Genomic DNA, 20,203 nt, shown 5'->3' on the forward strand with positions numbered 1-20,203 from the left:
GCTCAACACAGTTACTCGGTGCTTCTCTGTTTCGTTGTTAAATGCTTAGTCAAGTTCTATCTTTATGCTCAACATAGTTACACAGTGCTTCCCTGCTTCGTAGTTAGATGCTTCATCAAGGAGCTCTATCTTTATGCTCAACATAGTTACACAGCGCTTCCCTGCTTCGTAGTTAGATGCTTCATCAAGGTGTTCTATCTTTATGCTCAACATAGTTACACAGCGTTTCCCTGCTTCGTAGTTAGATGCTTCATCAAGGAGCTCTATCTTTATGCTCAACACAGTTACTCGGTGCTTCTCTGTTTCGTTGTTAAATGCTTAGTCAAGTTCTATCTTTATGCTCAACATAGTTACACAGCGTTTCCCTGCTTCGTAGTTAGATGCTTCATCAAGGAGCTCTATCTTTATGCTCAACATAGTTACACAGCGTTTCCCTGCTCCGTAGTTAGATGCTTCATCAAGGTTTTCTATCTTTATGCTCAACATAGTTACACAGCGCTTCCCTGCTCCGTAGTTAGATGCTTCATCAAGGTGTTCTATCTTTATGCTCAACATAGTTACACAGCGCTTCCCTGCTTCGTAGTTAGATGCTTCATCAAGGTGTTCTATCTTTATGCTCAACATAGTTACACAGCGTTTCCCTGCTTCGTAGTTAGATGCTTCATCAAGGTGTTCTATCTTTATGCTCAACATAGTTACACAGCGTTTCCCTGCTTCGTAGTTAGATGCTTCATCAAGGAGCTCTATCTTTATGCTCAACACAGTTGCTCGGTGCTTCTCTGTTTCGTTGTTAAATGCTTAGTCAAGTTCTATCTTTATGCTCAACATAGTTACACAGTGCTTCCCTGCTTCGTAGTTAGATGCTTCATCAAGGTGTTCTATCTTTATGCTCAACATAGTTACACAGCGCCTCCCTGCTTCGTAGTTAGATGCTTCATCAAGGTGTTCTATCTTTATGCTCAACAGAGTTACACAGAGCTTCCCTGCTTCGTAGTTAGATGCTTCATCAAGGTGTTCTATCTTTATGCTCAACATAGTTACACAGCGCTTCCCTGCTTCGTAATTAGATGCTTCATCAAGGAGCTCTATCTTTATGCTCAACACAGTTACTCGGTGCTTCTCTGTTTCGTTGTTAAATGCTTAGTCAAGTTCTATCTTTATGCTCAACATAGTTACACAGTGCTTCCCTGCTTCGTAGTTAGATGCTTCATCAAGGTGTTCTATCTTTATGCTCAACATAGTTACACAGCGCCTCCCTGCTTCGTAGTTAGATGCTTCATCAAGGTGTTCTATCTTTATGCTCAACACAGTTACACAGCGTTTCCCTGCTTCGTAGTTAGATGCTTCATCAAGGTGTTCTATCTTCATGCTCAACAGAGTTACACAGCGTTTCCCTGCTTCGTAGTTAGATGCTTCATCAAGGTGTTCTATCTTTATGCTCAACATAGTTACACAGCGCTTCCCTGCTTCGTAGTTAGATGCTTCATCAAGGAGCTCTATCTTTATGCTCAACATAGTTACACAGCGCTTCCCGGCTTCGTAGTTAGATGCTTCATCAAGGAGCTCTATCTTTATGCTCAACATAGTTACACAGCGCTTCCCGGCTTCGTAGTTAGATGCTTCATCAAGGAGCTCTATCTTTATGCTCAACATAGTTACACAGCGCTTCCCGGCTTCGTAGTTAGATGCTTCATCAAGGAGCTCTATCTTTATGCTCAACATAGTTACACAGCGCTTCCCGGCTTCGTAGTTAGATGCTTCATCAAGGAGCTCTATCTTTATGCTCAACATAGTTACACAGCGCTTCCCGGCTTCGTAGTTAGATGCTTCATCAAGGAGCTCTATCTTTATGCTCAACATAGTTACACAGCGCTTCCCGGCTTCGTAGTTAGATGCTTCATCAAGGAGTTCTATCTTTATGCTCAACATAGTTACACAGCGCTTCCCTGCTTCGTAATTAGATGCTTCATCAAGGAGCTCTATCTTTATGCTCAACACAGTTACTCGGTGCTTCTCTGTTTCGTTGTTAAATGCTTAGTCAAGTTCTATCTTTATGCTCAGCATAGTTATACAGCGTTTCCCTGCTTCGTAGTTAGATGCTTCATCAAGGTGTTCTATCTTTATGCTCAACGTAGTTATACACCGTTTCCCTGCTTCGCGGTTAGATGCTTCATCAAGGTGTTCTATCTTTATGCTCAACGTAGTTACACAGCGCTGCCCTGCTTCGCGGTTAGATGCTTCATCAAGGAGTTCTATCTTTATGCTCAACGTAGTTACACAGCGCTTCCCTGCTTCGCGGTTAGATGCTTCATCAAGGTGTTCTATCTTTATGCTCAACGTAGTTACACAGCGCTTCCCTGCTTCGCGGTTAGATGCTTCATCAAGGTGTTCTATCTTCATGCTCAACGTAGTTACACAGCGTTTCCCTGCTTCGCGGTTAGATGCTTCATCAAGGAGTTCTATCTTTATGCTCAACGTAGTTACACAGAGCTTCCCTGCTTCACGGTTAGATGCTTCATCAAGGAGTTCTATCTTTATGCTCAACGTAGTGCTTCGTAGTTAGATGCTTCATCAAGGAGTTCTATCTTTATGATCAACATAGTTACACAGCGCTTCCCTGCTTCGTAGTTAGATGCTTCATCAAGGAGTTCTATCTTTATGCTCAACATAGTTGCACAGCGCTTCCCTGCTTCGTAGTTAGATGCTTCATCAAGGTGTCCTATCTTTATGCTCAACATAGTTACACAGCGCTTCCCTGCTTCGTAGTTAGATGCTTCATCAAGGTGTCCTATCTTTATGCTCAACATAGTTACACAGCGCTTCCCTGCTTCGTAGTTAGATGCTTCATCAAGGTGTCCTATCTTTATGCTCAACATAGTTACACAGCGCTTCCCTGCTTCGTAGTTAGATGCTTCATCAAGGTGTCCTATCTTTATGCTCAACATAGTTACACAGCGCTTCCCTGCTTCGTAGTTAGATGCTTCATCAATGTGTCCTATCTTTATGCTCAACATAGTTACACAGCGCTTCCCTGCTTCGTAGTTAGATGCTTCATCAAGGTGTCCTATCTTTATGCTCAACATAGTTACACAGCGTTTCCCTGCTTCGTAGTTAGATGCTTCATCAAGGTGTTCTATCTTTATGCTCAACACAGTTACTCGGTGCTTCTCTGTTTCGTTGTTAAATGCTTAGTCAAGTTCTATCTTTATGCTCAACATAGTTACACAGAGCTTCCCTGCTTCGTAGTTAGATGCTTCATCAAGGTGTTCTATCTTTATGCTCAACATAGTTACACAGAGCTTCCCTGCTTCGTAGTTAGATGCTTCATCAAGGAGTTCTATCTTTATGCTCAACATAGTTGCACAGCGCTTCCCTGCTTCGTAGTTAGATGCTTCATCAAGGTGTCCTATCTTTATGCTCAACATAGTTGCACAGCGCTTCCCTGTTTCGTAGCTAGATGCTTCATCAAGGTGTCCTATCTTTATGCTCAACATAGTTGCACAGCGCTTCCCTGCTTCGTAGTTAGATGCTTCATCAAGGAGTTCTATCTTTATGCTCAACATAGTTACACAGCGCTTCCCTGCTTCGTAGTTAGATGCTTCATCAAGGTGTCCTATCTTTATGCTCAACATAGTTACACAGCGCTTCCCTGCTTCGTAGTTAGATGCTTCATCAAGGTGTCCTATCTTTATGCTCAACATAGTTACACAGCGCTTCCCTGCTTCGTAGTTAGATGCTTCATCAAGGTGTCCTATCTTTATGCTCAACATAGTTACACAGCGTTTCCCTGCTTCGTAGTTAGATGCTTCATCAAGGTGTTCTATCTTTATGCTCAACACAGTTACTCGGTGCTTCTCTGTTTCATTGTTAAATGCTTAGTCAAGTTCTATCTTTATGCTCAACATAGTTACATAGTGCTTCCCTGCTTCGTAGTTAGATGCTTCATCAAGGTGTTCTATCTTTATGCTCAACATAGTTACACAGAGCTTCCCTGCTTCGTAGTTAGATGCTTCATCAAGGTGTTCTATCTTTATGCTCAACATAGTTACACAGAGCTTCCCTGCTTCGTAGTTAGATGCTTCATCAAGGTGTTCTATCTTTATGCTCAACATAGTTACACAGCGCTTCCCTGCTTCGTAGTTAGATGCTTCATCAAGGTGTTCTATCTTTATGCTCAACATAGTTACTCAGCGCTTCCCTGCTTCGTAGTTAGATGCTTCATCAAGGTGTTCTATCTTTATGCTCAACATAGTTACACAGCGCTTCCCTGCTTCGTAGTTAGATGCTTCATCAAGGTGTTCTATCTTTATGCTCAACATAGTTACACAGCGCTTCCCTGCTTCGTAGTTAGATGCTTCATCAAGGTGTTCTATCTTTATGCTCAACATAGTTACACAGCGCTTCCCTGCTTCGTAGTTAGATGCTTCATCAAGGTGTTCTATCTTTATGCTCAACATAGTTACACAGAGCTTCCCTGCTTCGTAGTTCTATGTGTATACTCAACATAATTACACAGTGAACTTACACCAATTATATAGATATTGCGGGAACAAACGATATAAGTTGAGTTTTTTTTATAAATCTATATGCAATACACTTCATATAACTTCAGTAAATGTTATGTTCTTCACTTATACAAATGTCTGCTGACACACACAAACACACACACACACATCCATCTGCTTTTTCATTACCAACAACTTCAAAATGAACAAGAATCCAGCATATTTCAAAATTTATTGCTAGTGAATCGAATTTATCAAGTAGCCTTTTCTGTTTTATTAATCTTATAGAAACATTTCGAATCAGAATAGATGACAGATTTAAGTTATCTATGATTATTTGTGTAGTGTTGATTATGAATAAAGTTACTTCTAATTCAGATGTAATTACTGATCTTTAGGTAATGAGAACTGACTACTTATGTCAGGTATCAGTATATACAACATTATCATTATTATCAATTGCTAAACTACAACCTAGTTGGAAAAGCAGGATGTTATAAGCCCAGGCTCCAACAGGGAAAATAGCCAAGTGAGGAAAGGAAACAAGGAAAAATTAAATATTTTAAGAACAGTAACAGCTTTAAAATAATTATTTCCTATGTAAACTATAAAAACTTTAACAAAATAAGAGGAAGAGAAATAAGATAGAATAGTGTGCCTGAGTGTACCCTCAAGCAAGAGAACTCTAACCCAAGACAGTGGAAGACCATGGTACAGAGGCTATGGCATTACCCAAGACTAGAGAACAATGGTTTGATTTTGGAGTGTCCTTCTCCTAGAAGAGCTGCTTACCATAGCTAAAGAGTGTCTTCTACCCTTACCAAGAGGAAAGTAGCCACTGTACAATTATAGTGCAGTAGTTAACTCCTTGGGTGAAGAAGAATGGTTTGGTAATCTCAGTGTTGTCAAGTGCATGAGGAAAGAGAAGAATGTGTAAAGAATAGGCGAGACTATTCGGTGTATGTGTAGGCAAAGGGAAAGAACCGTAATCAGAGAGAAGGATCCACTGTAGTACTGTCTGACCAGTCAAAGGACTCCCATAACTCTCTAGCCGTACATTTCCTTGAATATGCGTGAGAACATATTGTTTAATCTATTTTCAACATTTTTTTATTTTAATTTATATTCTAATCATTGCATTTCTTCAAATTTAAAACGTTCGCCTTTCTAAAACTCTTTCCAACATATCCAGACGTCTTTGCTCTGCCCCGTAACTGTTTTTATAGTTGACACTGCAACTCCACAGTTAGAAACTGTGGCTAAAAACTCAAATTATGGGGTGGTGCCCGCCATATTAAAAAAGGAGCATAATTAAACATTATATTGACTATATTATGTTAAATGGATACGTTGTTATCTAAATTTACAAGCAATGTTTTCCACGAAGGCATCTTCGTAAAAAGACTTTTCTTGAAGCAACCAATACATGCGACTCCTGTCAAAATTGTATTAAGCGGGGTTTACGTGGCCGAGCAGCTCGTCAAGCCCGGTTGTCGAACCTACTTGTAGAACGGCTCGAAGAGCTTTCAGACAGTACATCGAGCCTCAGTGTGCCTCGTGATAAAACAACGTCAACATGTCTCTCGACCAGGACGATTTGATAGCCATTGCTTTAGCAGTGGCACTAAGAAAGAAAAATAAAAGATCAAAAGAGAAAAATTTTCATATACCAACTTGCTTGTTGCTTTGAAATTAGAGCCTGATGACTGGCGCAATTATTTGCGTATGGATGAAGACACTTACATTGATCTACCGAATCGTGTCAGCCCTTTCATTACTATGAGGAAGGCCATAACTCCACATGAAAGACTGAGTGTCCGCTATTCCTTTGTTTCTGGTTACTTTATTGGAATAGTCTTTTGATTCAACTTTCCATAAAGCTGGATGAGCTCGATATGCATGTATGAAATCAAGTACGACTTCCTTCTCACTCTTACTTTCATTAATGGCAGCAATTATGCATTTCTTTGATGATGTTTCCTCTAGCAGGTTTGAGTAACAACTGAGGTTCGATGCTCGACACCCGTTCACACCGCTCGTCAAACAATGTAGCTCCGCCCACAAAAGTCAAGATGAGCCTGACTTTCATCGAGCCGCTCGACGAGCGCGCTCGACAACCAAATAGCCCGTTTACACGCTCGAACATCAATTCAAACACAGGGTTGTCGAGCCAGGCTCGACGAACTGCTCGCCCGTGTAAACCCCGCTTTAGAGTTTCATTTTACAGGGAAGTGTTATATAATTAAATTACAAGATTATAAATTTTTCACGTTGTGTTACCATTTGGCTTATGATTAAATTTATGAATTTTGCTCTTATATGCTCTTGACATTAAAGGAATTTAAGTGCTTCTTTGTTGTGATCCTAAAGCGGGGTTTACACGGGCGAGCAGTTCGTCGAGCCTGGCTCGACAACCCTGTGTTTGAATTGATGTTCGAGCGTGTAAACGGGCTATTTGGTTGTCGAGTGCGCTCGTCGAACGGCTCGATGAAAGTCAGGCTCATCTTGACTTTTGTGGGCGGAGCTACATTGTTTGACGAGCGGTGTGAACGTGTGAACGGGTGTACTGTCGTCGACAGTACACCCGTTCACACCGCAACTGAGGTTCGATGCTCGACAGTCTGTCGAGCATCGAACCTCAGTTGTTATTCAAACCTGCTAGAGGAAACATCATCAAAGAAATGAATAATGGCTGCCATTAATGAAAGCACGAATGAGAAGGAAGTCGTACTTTGATTTCATACATACATATCGGGCTCATCCAGCTTTATGGAAAGTTAAATCAAAAAGACTATTCCAATAAAGTAGCCAGAAACAAAGGAATAGCGGCTCTGCATGAAATATTGAAAGAACTAATTTTAAAGCAATAAGCAAGTTGGTGTGTGAAAATTTCTCTCTTTTTAGTAGCCAATCCTTCGTCCACTTTGATCTTTTTTTTTTTCTTTCTTAGTGCCACTGCTAAAGCAATGGCTATCAAATCGTCCTGGTCGAGAGACATGTTGACGGTGTTTTAGCACGAGACACACTGAGGCTCGATGTACTGTCTGAAAGCTCTTCGAGCCGTTCTACAAGTAGGTTCGACAACCGGGCTCGGCGAGCTGCTCGGCCGTGTAAACCCGCCTTAAGTGTCAATATCGGGGAGCCATTTGTTGATATTCCAAATTGTTATACAGTACCATTAACTTGCGAAGTTGATATAAAATTTTCAGGTTTTATTTTCTATTTCCTTTACGATTTAGTAAAATGAACATTGCTCTCGCATGGTCTTGACATTAATGAAAGTTAGGCACTCTAACTTTGTTATGAATCCATTCCGCAGTGTATTTGGGAGCGATTTCTCTATCATTATAATTCAAATTGTTATATAATTAAATTACAAAGTTGTTATATATTTTCACGTTTTGTTGCAATTTGTCTTGAGATTGAATTAGATGTAAAATGCTCTCGCATGCACTTTATATTTAACGAAGTTAGGCCCTCCTTATTTGGTGTGTGTACCCTTTAGGGAGCTATTTGTTTAAAGGCGCTTGTTTTGGTTGCGAGGATTTGACGTTTGATTTCTTGTCGGGGATTAAACAGTGTACAATTGAGTGTGAATAATTGAATTAAGTTTTGATAGATAACCGAAGTTCAGTGAGTAAGCACTACCCTTCAAATTTCCCGCTTTTGTTGAGGATGTTTGTCCTGTACTTCAAATAGGCGATATTGGTTATGTAAAATACGTGCCATAGGCGAAGCTATCCAGTAAGGAATGGTTTGGGCCAAGCTACCATACAGGTATGTTGCAAAATCCAATTTATTTACCCAAAATCGTAGTAGGGATCTGATTATATACATAAGTAGGGCAATGCATTTGAAAGAAGAGTTTAAAAATTCCAAATTGACTACAATAGGTTGTTAGCAAGTTGTTATCCCAACTGCTTTCGGTTTTATTTTACAACATATTGTTCCCCACATGATTTTAATCAGCATATATCAATTAATCATTACTAGGTCATTAGTTTGACGATTAAATCTGAGGTGGTTTTTAAAAAAAAAAATGTTGTTTTGCCTACCTCTGAAATTTTTTAAGTCTGGTTTTGATCCGCACCATAACTCGCTTATTTTTAACTATATCGCTAAGAATACAGCAGTGGATGTATGTATGATAGCGGCCACCTGTAAGTATTATTATGTTTAACTTAGAATACAGCAGTGTAAAGGGGGTCGCAGGGGGGCGTTAGGACACGGCTTGTAGGTTTGGTTAGGGGGGAAAGTTTAGGTTAGTTGATGTCCATTTTTAATGAACGCATGAGGAACTGGCCACTGATACACAAAGGCTCCTACAGCAGTCTAAGCGGGGTATTAGGGAATAACAATATGGGTTGTAGGTTAGGTGGTGTTCCATGCACGTCCGAGGTCCTATCCGTCGTTATACAAAGGCCTCAACATTTGTTACTGTAATTAGGTATATTATAAATGTATTTATTTAAGGAAAACCTCATATATTTTACATTGTTATTATCGTAACCTAACCTATGTTAATGACAGACAGCAAATTGCCGTTTAATTAGGAATGTTGCATGCATAAGCAATCTCTATTTTATTTCCTTAGATTGATGTATTGTTTTTCATAAATTTTGTATAGCTACTGTTAAGCTCAGTGCAAATGAAATATTGTTGATATTCAAGTTTTTTGTACGTGCCATCGAGCCAGATGTTTTAACGATGTCGGTGAAGGAAGGTTGAATTTTTATGGGGGGACTAAGTATTTTATCTACATCAAGGTGAATAATTTTTTCTTTTTTGTTTTACATTTTTGCCAATGGTCATTGCAACTGCATTTTGTAATTCCATGAAATGTTTCAAATACCGAGTGTTAGTTGACACATTTTTATGATTATTATTATCACTTGCTAAGCTACAACCTTAGTTGGAAAAGCAGGATGCTATAAGCCCTGGGGTCCCAAAAGGGAAAATAGCACAGCATGAGTGCTAAGGAACTCTTTTGGTAAATTTTTGACTTCCTGGGCAATTATGTAGGTTAGGTTATTCTCCCCCCTACCCAAGGGACAGGGAGAGACTGAGTACTGAAGCTATTTGTCTTGGTACTTAAGGTGACGAGGAAGAAATATTTGTATATATATATATATATATATATATATATATATATATATATATATATATATATATATATATATATATATACACGTGAACCCTCGTTTATCGCGGTAGATAGGTTCCTGACCCGGCCGCGATAGGTGAAAATCCGCGAAGTAGTGACACCATATTTACCTATTAATTTAACATGTATATTCAGACTTTTAAAACCTTCCCTTGTACGTAGTACTGTTAACAAACTACCCTTTAATGTACAGAACACTTAATGCATGTACTAACGTACCCTAAACTAAAACAGGCACAAATATTAAAGGCGACTTTATATCATGCGTTTCCTGTACACGCCAAAAAGCACGATAAAAAATGGCAACCAATGTTTTGTTTACGTTTATCTCTGATTATAATGAAGAAACAAACGCATTTACACATCTGTGTATAGGTTAGTTTTTGCATAGATTATATTGATTATTCAGCACAGTATGTTGATTTGGTTATTAGTAATGTTTTACTTAATTTTTCTTAGGACTTCTAAATGAAATGTTTTTCTTTATGACGCCGCCTGAAACGACGGCGTCATAACGTACGTTCATAAACAAACTAAGGAATTTAACGCCATGATGAAAGTGATGAAAGCTTTTATAAAATATGTTATTACAAATATTATTTACCGTATCTATATAAAATCCTACATACGTAGCAAAGCAGGAAAACAATCTACGAGAGAGAGAGAGAGAGAGAGAGAGAGAGAGAGAGAGAGAGAGAGAGAGAGAGAGAGAGTTGTTTTACATACGTAAATGTAAATTTTAAACAAACAAAATAAGCCCCATTTCATATAAAATAGATTACAAATATTTTACTTTATCATATTACAGTAGTCTGTATAATAATGTAAAGTTCAGTACAGTATGTTGTTGTTATAGTCGTGGCGATGAAATTCTCACGAAACAAAAACACGCCATTTGATTACAACAGCTGATTCATTCTCTCTCTCTCTCTCTCTCTCTCTCTCTCTCTCTCTCTCTCTCTCTCTCTCTCTCTCTCTCTCTCTCTCTCTCTCTTCGTGTTATACAATACTTACATTTAGATGAAGAAACTAAAATTAGTTTTCTTAGTGTCAATTAAATACGAAACAAAAAAATTAGGCTGAGTCTACATCCATTGCATCCGATTTCAAAAGCAAACCACTATTTTTTGGGAAATATCATTTTATTCTAGAAAATTGCCACTCTATAAATAGTTAATTGCACATTAAGAAAGCGTGTACTTTTGTTTTTAAATTTCGGGTGTGTTTTAAAAATTGAGTATTGTTGACTTCTTTTTGTTTTACTTTTGGCTGTGATTAGATCAGCTGTCATCTAGCTGCCGCTCTTGAGTGTGTAGGAATACACTAACAAAGTATCGTTTATACCATTTCTTAACTTATTCAAACCGTCTACAGTATACAGTTGATATTACATAAGCACCAATGTGTTATAACCTATCAAATTTTTTTGGTTATTACATTTAAACCCCCCCCCCTCTCTCTCTCTCTCTCTCTCTCTCTCTCTCTCTCTCTCTTTCTCTCTCTACCTCTACCTCTCTCTCTCTCTGTGGGCTACTTTTCACTACCTCCCATTCCTTACCTCTCTCTATCTCTCTAACAAATGATATCTTTGTTGCTCCTCAAAGTTTCATTCATATTGAAAATCGATCATGATTCAATTTTCCTTACTTTCTCCAATCTCGCACTATCGGTCACATCGCGGTATTTTCGATATTTCAGGAAAATCCGCGATATATGTATATACATGGGTTATGAAAAAAATCCGCGAAGTGGTGAATCCGCGATGGTCGAACCGCGAAGTAGCGAGGGTTCGCTTTATCTATCTATCTATATATATATATATATATATATATATATATATATATATATATATATATATATATATATATATATATATATTTCACACTAGCTCTTTATTATATAGGGGAAATTATAAAGGGGAATGTCACATACTTTGAAAGACATTTGCTACTGATTTGTTAAAATGTATTCTATATATACGTACATTCAATTATTTGCTTATTAGCTATTGTGATGTTTCTGCTGTTACATTACTATATGCCACCTGCCAGACTGTCTATGATTATCTGCATTATTTTTTTTTATCCCCACATGTTCTCTGCATCATCATTCACTGCCTTTATATTCCTTTTCAGATTATTTTTGTATATGTAATTTTGTCATTTTTTGGGGGAGAGAAAAGGTATGCCATAATAAGTGTGTATATGAGCAGTAGTTTGGCAGTGGCACATGGGTAGCACCTGGCATCTGCTCAGCAATCTATTACTGGTCATAAAAGTATGAAGTATTCCCCTACTCAAGTGTGTCATTTAGCCGTCTATGCACCCGACAATGATATACGTATACTAATATGTCAAAATTAGAAATAAAAACGAACGTAATGTAAGTAAACGCAGGCGTACACCAATACTATTTTTTTTCACAGATTATTCTTGAATATCTATACACCATATTAATAAACATTACCATGGGATAATTTATCTAGCGCTGAATCTCAAAAACTTCCCAATTTTCACACATTGGCAACCCTGCTACCTCCTATTCTGTCCCCCGTTGGTAACACTGCTGAACCGACTGTCCAGTCACCTTGAAAAGTGCTCTGTTGAATTTCTAATTTCCTTTTAGCCTATTGAGCCTTCATTGTTCAGGATTTTGTTGGTTCTTGTGTAACACCAGTTACCTTATTAATGTTTATGTAATATCCTTTTGTAGATTTTCATTGACATGGGTAATTTTATATGGAACTCTGCTGAAAATTTTCATGGTTTGAGGCTTAAATTGTATGATTCGTACATCCAAATTAATCAGGCACTCTCTCCTAGTGGATGAGTTGCCGCCTTTATGCCCCTCTCTTCTCTGCGCTAGTTATTCGCGATAGACAGGTGGCATTTGGTAGTAATGGTGTTTGTGCTGCTGCTGTTGGGATGTGGTGTCATATTCTCCTCCCCCAATCAGTGCCTTTCACGAAACGCCCCAGTCCAGTGGGTGCCTGAGGTTCTGCAGCTATTTTCCTCTCTAGCACGAGGGATAGGTGGCAGTCAGTAGTTCTGTTTCTTTTGTTGGTTTCTTTGAGGCATCTTGTCATACCTTCATTGTTTGCTGAACAAAAGATGAGGTGAGTGCTTCATGTGTACTGTTGATTGTATTGGGCTCACTCCTGTCCAGTGGGTGTCTAACAGGAGATTAGATGGACAATCTTAGTACTTAACCCTAGGCACTGAGGCATCAGCTTCACCAACTACAGTACTTTTCTCTCGGTCACGAGGGATGGGTGGCAGTCAGTAGGACTGGTTCTTTTGTTGGCTTCTTTGGGGCATATTGCCACACCCTCATTGTTCACTGAACAAAAGACCAGACGAGTGCTTCAAGCACATCTTCTTGGTCAGTCCCTGTCGCCAGCTTTTCATTCTTCTTTTTCTAGGCACCGGACATGCGCCTGGAAGAGGGAGGCAGGTGAGGGTGCTGAGCCCTTGCAGCACCATGGGGAAATTTCGTCGTCCATCCCTGGTAGGTGCCTGGCGCGATACCCGGGGTGATTGACATGTCTGACACTGGACCTGTCGGATTGATAATGTTGCGCTGGTTCTTTCATTCTCTTTCCCCAATGGTCGGAAGTTCAGATTCTTTATTCAAGTGCTCTTTTTAGGGACTGAGTTACCTCTGGTTTTGCTCATGGTGCCAAACTTTCATGCGAGAACAAGTGCCGCTCTGGTCTCTGTCGCCCGCTGTTTCATGCCTCTACATCTTTGTGTCAGATACGTGCTTGAGAGAGGGAAGTAGGTGGGGGTCTGTTCCCTTGCTGGTGCTTTGGGAATCGTGGTTCCTCCCCCCTCTTCCTCTCCTGGGGTGCCTTATGCGATCCTGGGTTTAAACCTGTCCGGTCGGTATCTCATGGCAACAGGGTCGCTTGTCGCTCTCTGCTCCCTTTCTCTTGGCATTGAAGTCAGTTTGAGATTGGGTGGCAATCTTTTTTAGGCTATTCACATTTACTTCATTACATTCTTGTCCATGTGCAGCAGAGTATATAAAGTTTTGTAAATAAATTTAAGTTTAATTTAGTACACTATTATATTTTTGGTTTAACTTTTCTATATTATTTTCTCTAGAATTTGTCTGAGCTTTCAATTGCTAAAGTATTAGTTGAGTCTATGGACAGTTATTGTTGAGAGTTTACGATCCTCTGATGAAAATTTAGGAAGTTTTAAATGGTTGAAGAGTTCAATACTGTACATTTTGGAAAGGACTCAATTTTGTGAAAATATTTTGGTTGTATTTTCTTCCACAATTCAAGTTCAGTGACCATGACTTACTCTTTTCCTTGTGGCCTAGGTTGGAATCAACATGGGGACAAAACGAAACGCACACTCAGACTGTATGGTACCAGAATTACAACTGACACGCAATCTATACGTGGATTATTTTGACACTACAACCACTTGTTTTAAACCTGACGGTACCCAGGTTTATACCTTTCGGAACCACCAACAGTCCCATGGCACTGGTAATTTTGAATCAGTCAATGCCATCTGCTTCAAGCTACCCAAAATTTGTCATCTCTTGAAACACGAACGGTAAATGTTCCTCTCTCTCGCGCTCTCTTTAAAGATACTGTATATGAAATCTTATAATACTTTTATTGAACTTAGAAAAATACTTAATGAAATAGTGTGATAATGAAAAAAAATCTAACAATTTATGAATTTGATAAATCATTATTACTTATAGTTATGCTATATGTAAATCATGGCATGTAATATGAAGATATATAGGGTCACTAATAAATTACGAGATCTCTAGTTTCTAAGAACTGGTTGAGTTACAGACAGCAACAATTGTCCTTATTCTGAACAACTCTTGTGTATGGAAGGAATGACTTCGTCTTGGGGACTTCCTGACTTACTTTTGACATCTCTAAGTTCATCAGGAGTTTAGTTTATTTTCAGTTAATTGACACTTAAAAGAACCCGACCTTTGACATCCGAAACAGGATCTTTACCACGAAGACGATACACCAATGAGACCTAATGACCCACCATATGGTTTTCGAGTGTTTTAAGTAAAGGTAAGGTTTTATTCCTAGAAGCGGTCGCAGTATTATGGCCGTGGGTCAACAAGTCGTCGACTCCTTAAGAAATAATATGCATTCCCTCTATAGTATGTTGACTGGTAAGGATTCATCATTGTCTCAAGATAAGGTGATGGTAAGTAATCAGTTTTTATGTCATTCAATTAAAAGATTTACTTAGTGCAATTATGTTCATTACAGTAAAATTGATACCGATAGTCTATATAATGTAACTAAAGAAACTTAACCTAAGTTTAGTATCCCCTTTATATATTATACATATGTGTGTATGTATACAGTATATTATATATATATATATATATATATATATATATATATATATATATATATATATATATATATATATATATATATAAATGCATATATATATGTATATATACTTTATATGCATATATATATATATATATATATATATATATATATATATATATATATATATATATATATATGTATATATACAGTATATGTATGTCTATATTTATGTACATATATATATGTATATATATATATATATATATATATATATATATATATATACTGTATATATATATATATATACATATATATATATATATATATATATATATATATATATATATATATATATATATATATATATATATATATATATATACACGCGCACTTTTTAGAAAGATTGTTTTTTTAAAGACTTCTCGTTTCGCAATGGAACATCCGAGGGACATACCATCTCCAACTCTGAATCATATCGACTGTCGATATAAAAGGTGAGCATAAGGACACATTACAAGACTTGCAATAAAAAACTTGACTTCTGCTTGTATCAATGTATCTTATGTTGAATATTTTGATGACTTTTCTCTTTTCTTGTGACTCCATTTTAGCTGCCATGAACATAGCATCGACCTTTGTGAATCTATAGAGGACGTAGCCTTTCCCGTTGTTGGTAGATCGGCCATTACCAATACATCTGTTACCATTTTACAAGAATATCCACATAGGGTGCAACCTATTTTCTTTAGAAAATGTAGGTAAGGACACTTCTGTTTTCATTATTGGAAGAGCTAGTTGACATCTCCTGGGTTAAACTTTAGTTCTTTATAAAGTTCACAGTAGCCTAGACAAATCGCATAGGCTACTGAAAAGAAAATCCATTGCTCAAGAAACTGGTGACTAATTATGACTAAAGCCATAATGTATAATCCGTACACATATTTTCAATACTCGGGACCTTCTTCATAATCCAAATTTAGTTCAGAAAAGGACTATAAGTAAGAAACGTTCTTGGTATAAATTTTACGTTTGGACAAAATTGATGTTTTGCATATAGGCCTACCGTGTGTATATATATATATATATATATATATATATATATATATATATATATATATATATATATATATATATATATATATATATATATATATATATATATCAAGGCACTTTCCCCAATTTTGGGGGTAGCCAACATCAAACAAATGAAAAAAAAAAGGGGACGTCTCCTCTCTATGTTCCCCCAGCCTGACAAGGGACTCAACCGAGTTCGGCTGGTACTGCTAGGGTGGCACAGCCCACCCTCCCTCATTATTGACGACCGATGAAGCATCATAATGCTGAATCCCCTACTGCTGCTACCTCCGCGGTCATCCAAGGCACCGGAGGAAGCAGCAGGGCCTACCGGAACTGCGTCACAATCGCTCACCATTCATTCCTATTTCTAGCATGCTCTCTTGCCTCTCTCACATCTATCCTCCTATCACCCAGAGCTTCCTTCACTCCATCCATCCACCCAAATCTTGGCCTTCCTCTTGTACTTCTCCCATTAACTCTTGCATTCATCACCTTCTTTAGCAGACAGCCATTTTCCATTTTCTCAACATGGCCAAACCACCTCAACACATTCATATTCACTCTAGCTGCTAACTCATTTCTTACACCCATTCTCACCCTCACTACTTCGTTCCTAACCCTATCTACTCGAGATACACCAGCCATACTCCTTAGACACTTCATCTCAAACACATTCAATTTCTGTCTCTCCGTCACTTTCATTCCCCACAACTTCGATCCATACATCACAGTTGGTACAATCACTTTCTCATACAGAACTCTCTTTACATTCATGCCCAATCCTCTATTTTTTACTACTCCTTTAACTGCCCCCAACTCTTTGCATCCTTCATTCACTCCCTGACGTACATCTGCTTCCACTCCACCATTTGCTGCAACAACAGACCCCAAGTGCTTAAACTGATCCACCTCATCAAGCAACTCTCCATTCAACATGACATTCAACCTCGCACCACCTTCCCTTCTCGTACATCTCACAACCTTACTCTTACCCACATTAACTCTCAACTTCCTTCTCTCACACACCCTTCCAAATTCTGTCACTAATCGGCCAAGCTTCGCTTCTGCATCTGCAACCAATACAGTATCACTCGCAAACAACAACTGATTTACCTCCCATTCATTGTCATTCTCGTCTACCAGTTTCAATCCTCGTCCAAGCACTCGAGCATTCACCTCTCTCACCACTCCATCAACATACAAATTAAACAACCACGGTGACATCACACATTCCTGTCTCAGTCACGCTCTCACCGGAAACCAATCGCTCACTTCATTTCCTATCCTAACACATGCTTTACTACCTTTGTAGAAACTTTTCACTGCTTGCAACAACCTTCCAACTCCATATAACCTCATCATATTCCACATTGCTTCCCTATCAAATCAACTCTATCATACGCTTTCTCCAGATCCATAATCGCAACATATATATATATATATATATATATATATATATATATATATATATATATATATATATATATATATACTGTGTGTGTATATATATATATATATATATATAAATATAGATATAAATATATATATATATATATATATATATATATATATATATATATATATATATATATATATATATATATATATCTATATCTATATTTATATATATATATATATATATATATATATATATATATATATATATATATATATATATATATATACCTATATATATATACATATATATATATATATATATTTATATCTATATTTATATTATATATATATATATATATATATATATATATATACACAGTATATATACATATATATATATATATATATATATATATATATATATATATATATATATATATAGGTATATATATATATATATATATATATATATATATATATATATATATATATATATATATATATACACGTATATATATATATATATATATATATATATATATATATATATATGTATATATATATATATATATATATATATATATATATATATATATATATATATATATATATATATATATATATATATATATATATATACATAAGTATATATACTGTACTATATTTTCATCATACATATATTTTTGCATTGGTGGACTAAAAAAATGTAATTTTTGACATTTCAGAGACTAATGCATTTTTACATTATAGCGAGACTCAAATAATGTTTTAGGTGGAACATTTATGGTTATACGATAATTTTCTTTTTTTTTATTTATATCTGAAATATTTTATATAAATACTAAACTTAATTATTTGTTAAATCCTTACTCAAAGGATGTGTTTATGCGGAAAAGACCATAATCTATTTGCCAATGGAACGTCCACGAACAGAATTAGCAGGCAGCATGTCTTAAAATGCAAAAATAGGATAAAAAATTTATTCCTGACAAACTTAATGTATCTGAACACTGTAGAATATTATTGTACTTTCCGGTCATTAACATTAGATTTTCATGTAATTCATAAGAAATATAATTTTCTTTTCAGGAGCTACAAATCGCGAGTAGTGTATGGTCGCTGCATACAGAAATATCTTCCCGTGAGCGTCTACATCGCTACAACTTCAGAGGACAAAGTTCTGTCGCAAGATTTTGTCATGGTTGAATCTGGCTGCCAAGTTATAGCTGATATATCTTACCGTGAATGGAATGCTAAAGTCGAAAGTAGGAACGAATTCTCTTTGCCGACGAATGCTGATGATCAGTGGGAGAAACAAATCAATAGAACGTGGCTCCCTGCGAACCTTTCTCATACAAATTTGGAACCAACCTTCTTTGAAGAAAGTGTTCGTGGTCGAGGTAAGACTGATGTCCCCCTTCCAGAGGCTGAGAAGCGGAGAATAAGCGACAGGCGGTTGTTTTAAGAAATAGAAATTACTTCTTACGTTTCTAGTGGAACAGAAGGTCCTTATCTTATAAACTTATAGTAATTGGTTCCAAGAAGCTGTTTGTACATAGAATTGTTTGCAAGTCGAATTTTGTTAGATTTTGGCCTAGGGTAGGCCTAACCTGAATCCTAAGCCTATGATTTTCAGCTACAACAGTCAAGAAATAGTGGTGTTTCATATGAAATAGATATCAGGTTATCACAAATGTTGTTTTTCTTTTGTATTAAATATGATATTGTTTTATTACTGTATTTCTTTACATTATCTTGGTTATTTTCAGTTGGATTTGTGTTTGTATCTATGAGTGTTTGTAAGTCGAATGTTTTTAAGTTTGGGACCTTCTGTATTTCTGTGTTACTTGAAATAGTTTTATATCAATAGATAGATATAAACATGTTGATAAATACTGTATATAGATTTTTGTAAAAAAAGTATATGTTAATGATGAAATGAAATGATAGGTTATACAATCATTCATTTCTTAATTAAGGGAGTCCTACAAGATAGTGAGAAAGTGATAAGTGAGAGTACGAAAATAAATTTATGACCTGATAACAATATTTACTAGATCTATGACTAATTATCCTATATGACGCAGGACCATAACAATAAAATAGGTTGTATATTTGTGTTTAATTTTAATTTGAAGACAGCCGTGCGTGGCCTCGCATCTAAATAAAGCTTAACATTATAAATTGTTTGCTGTTAACCTTTGATAAGTAAAAGTACAAAATTTCCATATTGTATAGAAAATAACTTATTTAAATAAACCATTTAAAATTGTATACTGTATATGCTCATTGTTGTCTGTTTGATAGGCTGAATGACACACGAGTTGTGATGTATTTTATTCCTTTGAGATCAGTAACAGGCTTCCTGTCTGCTGCTGCCTAAATACTCTTAAATTATATCATGTATCTCACCCCTCCAAATATGATATTACACATACAGAAATAATTTGTAAAAGAAAATGCAGGAAGGAAGTTATGGTGCACAGAAAACTTATAAAGGAACAAAATCAATCATGCAGATTATCATAAAGGTGGTCCGGCAAGTGGCATACAGTATAGTGATGTAACAGCCGAATAGTCATATAATGGCCTTCATATAGAAATGCAGATTCAGAATAAATCAATGACAGATATTATTTTTCAAAATACAGTAATGTATGTGAGGTTTCCCCTTATAAAATCAGTATTTATCTTAGCTTCCAATGCTAGGTTTGACGTCCC

The 20,203-nt window shown here is 36.7% G+C and overlaps 1 protein-coding gene across 6 annotated transcripts in view; it reads left to right on the plus strand.

The window, feature by feature from the left end:
• The window catches only part of LOC137654400 (uncharacterized), a 43,620-nt gene extending 23,979 nt beyond the window's left edge, over positions 1 to 19,641 (plus strand). For 3 of the 6 annotated variants that reach the window (XM_068388001.1, XM_068388003.1, XM_068387999.1), the window contains 5 exons: positions 13,999 to 14,240; positions 14,750 to 14,870; positions 15,425 to 15,501; positions 15,619 to 15,765; positions 18,572 to 19,641. In XM_068388001.1, coding sequence (XP_068244102.1) covers positions 14,011 to 14,240; positions 14,750 to 14,870; positions 15,425 to 15,501; positions 15,619 to 15,765; positions 18,572 to 18,947 — 951 coding nt within the window. In that variant the 5' untranslated portion in view covers positions 13,999 to 14,010 and the 3' untranslated portion in view covers positions 18,948 to 19,641. Of the gene's footprint in view, positions 1 to 8,010; positions 8,283 to 13,998; positions 14,241 to 14,749; positions 14,871 to 15,424; positions 15,502 to 15,618; positions 15,766 to 18,571 lie in introns of those variants that run through there. The other 3 variants (XM_068388002.1, XM_068388000.1, XM_068388004.1) reach the window with 3 other exon arrangements.
• Positions 19,642 to 20,203: the final 562 nt, after the last annotated feature.

The sequence above is a fragment of the Palaemon carinicauda genome, chromosome 15 (genome assembly GCF_036898095.1).
Source record: "Palaemon carinicauda isolate YSFRI2023 chromosome 15, ASM3689809v2, whole genome shotgun sequence".
Taxonomy (NCBI): domain Eukaryota; kingdom Metazoa; phylum Arthropoda; class Malacostraca; order Decapoda; family Palaemonidae; genus Palaemon; species Palaemon carinicauda.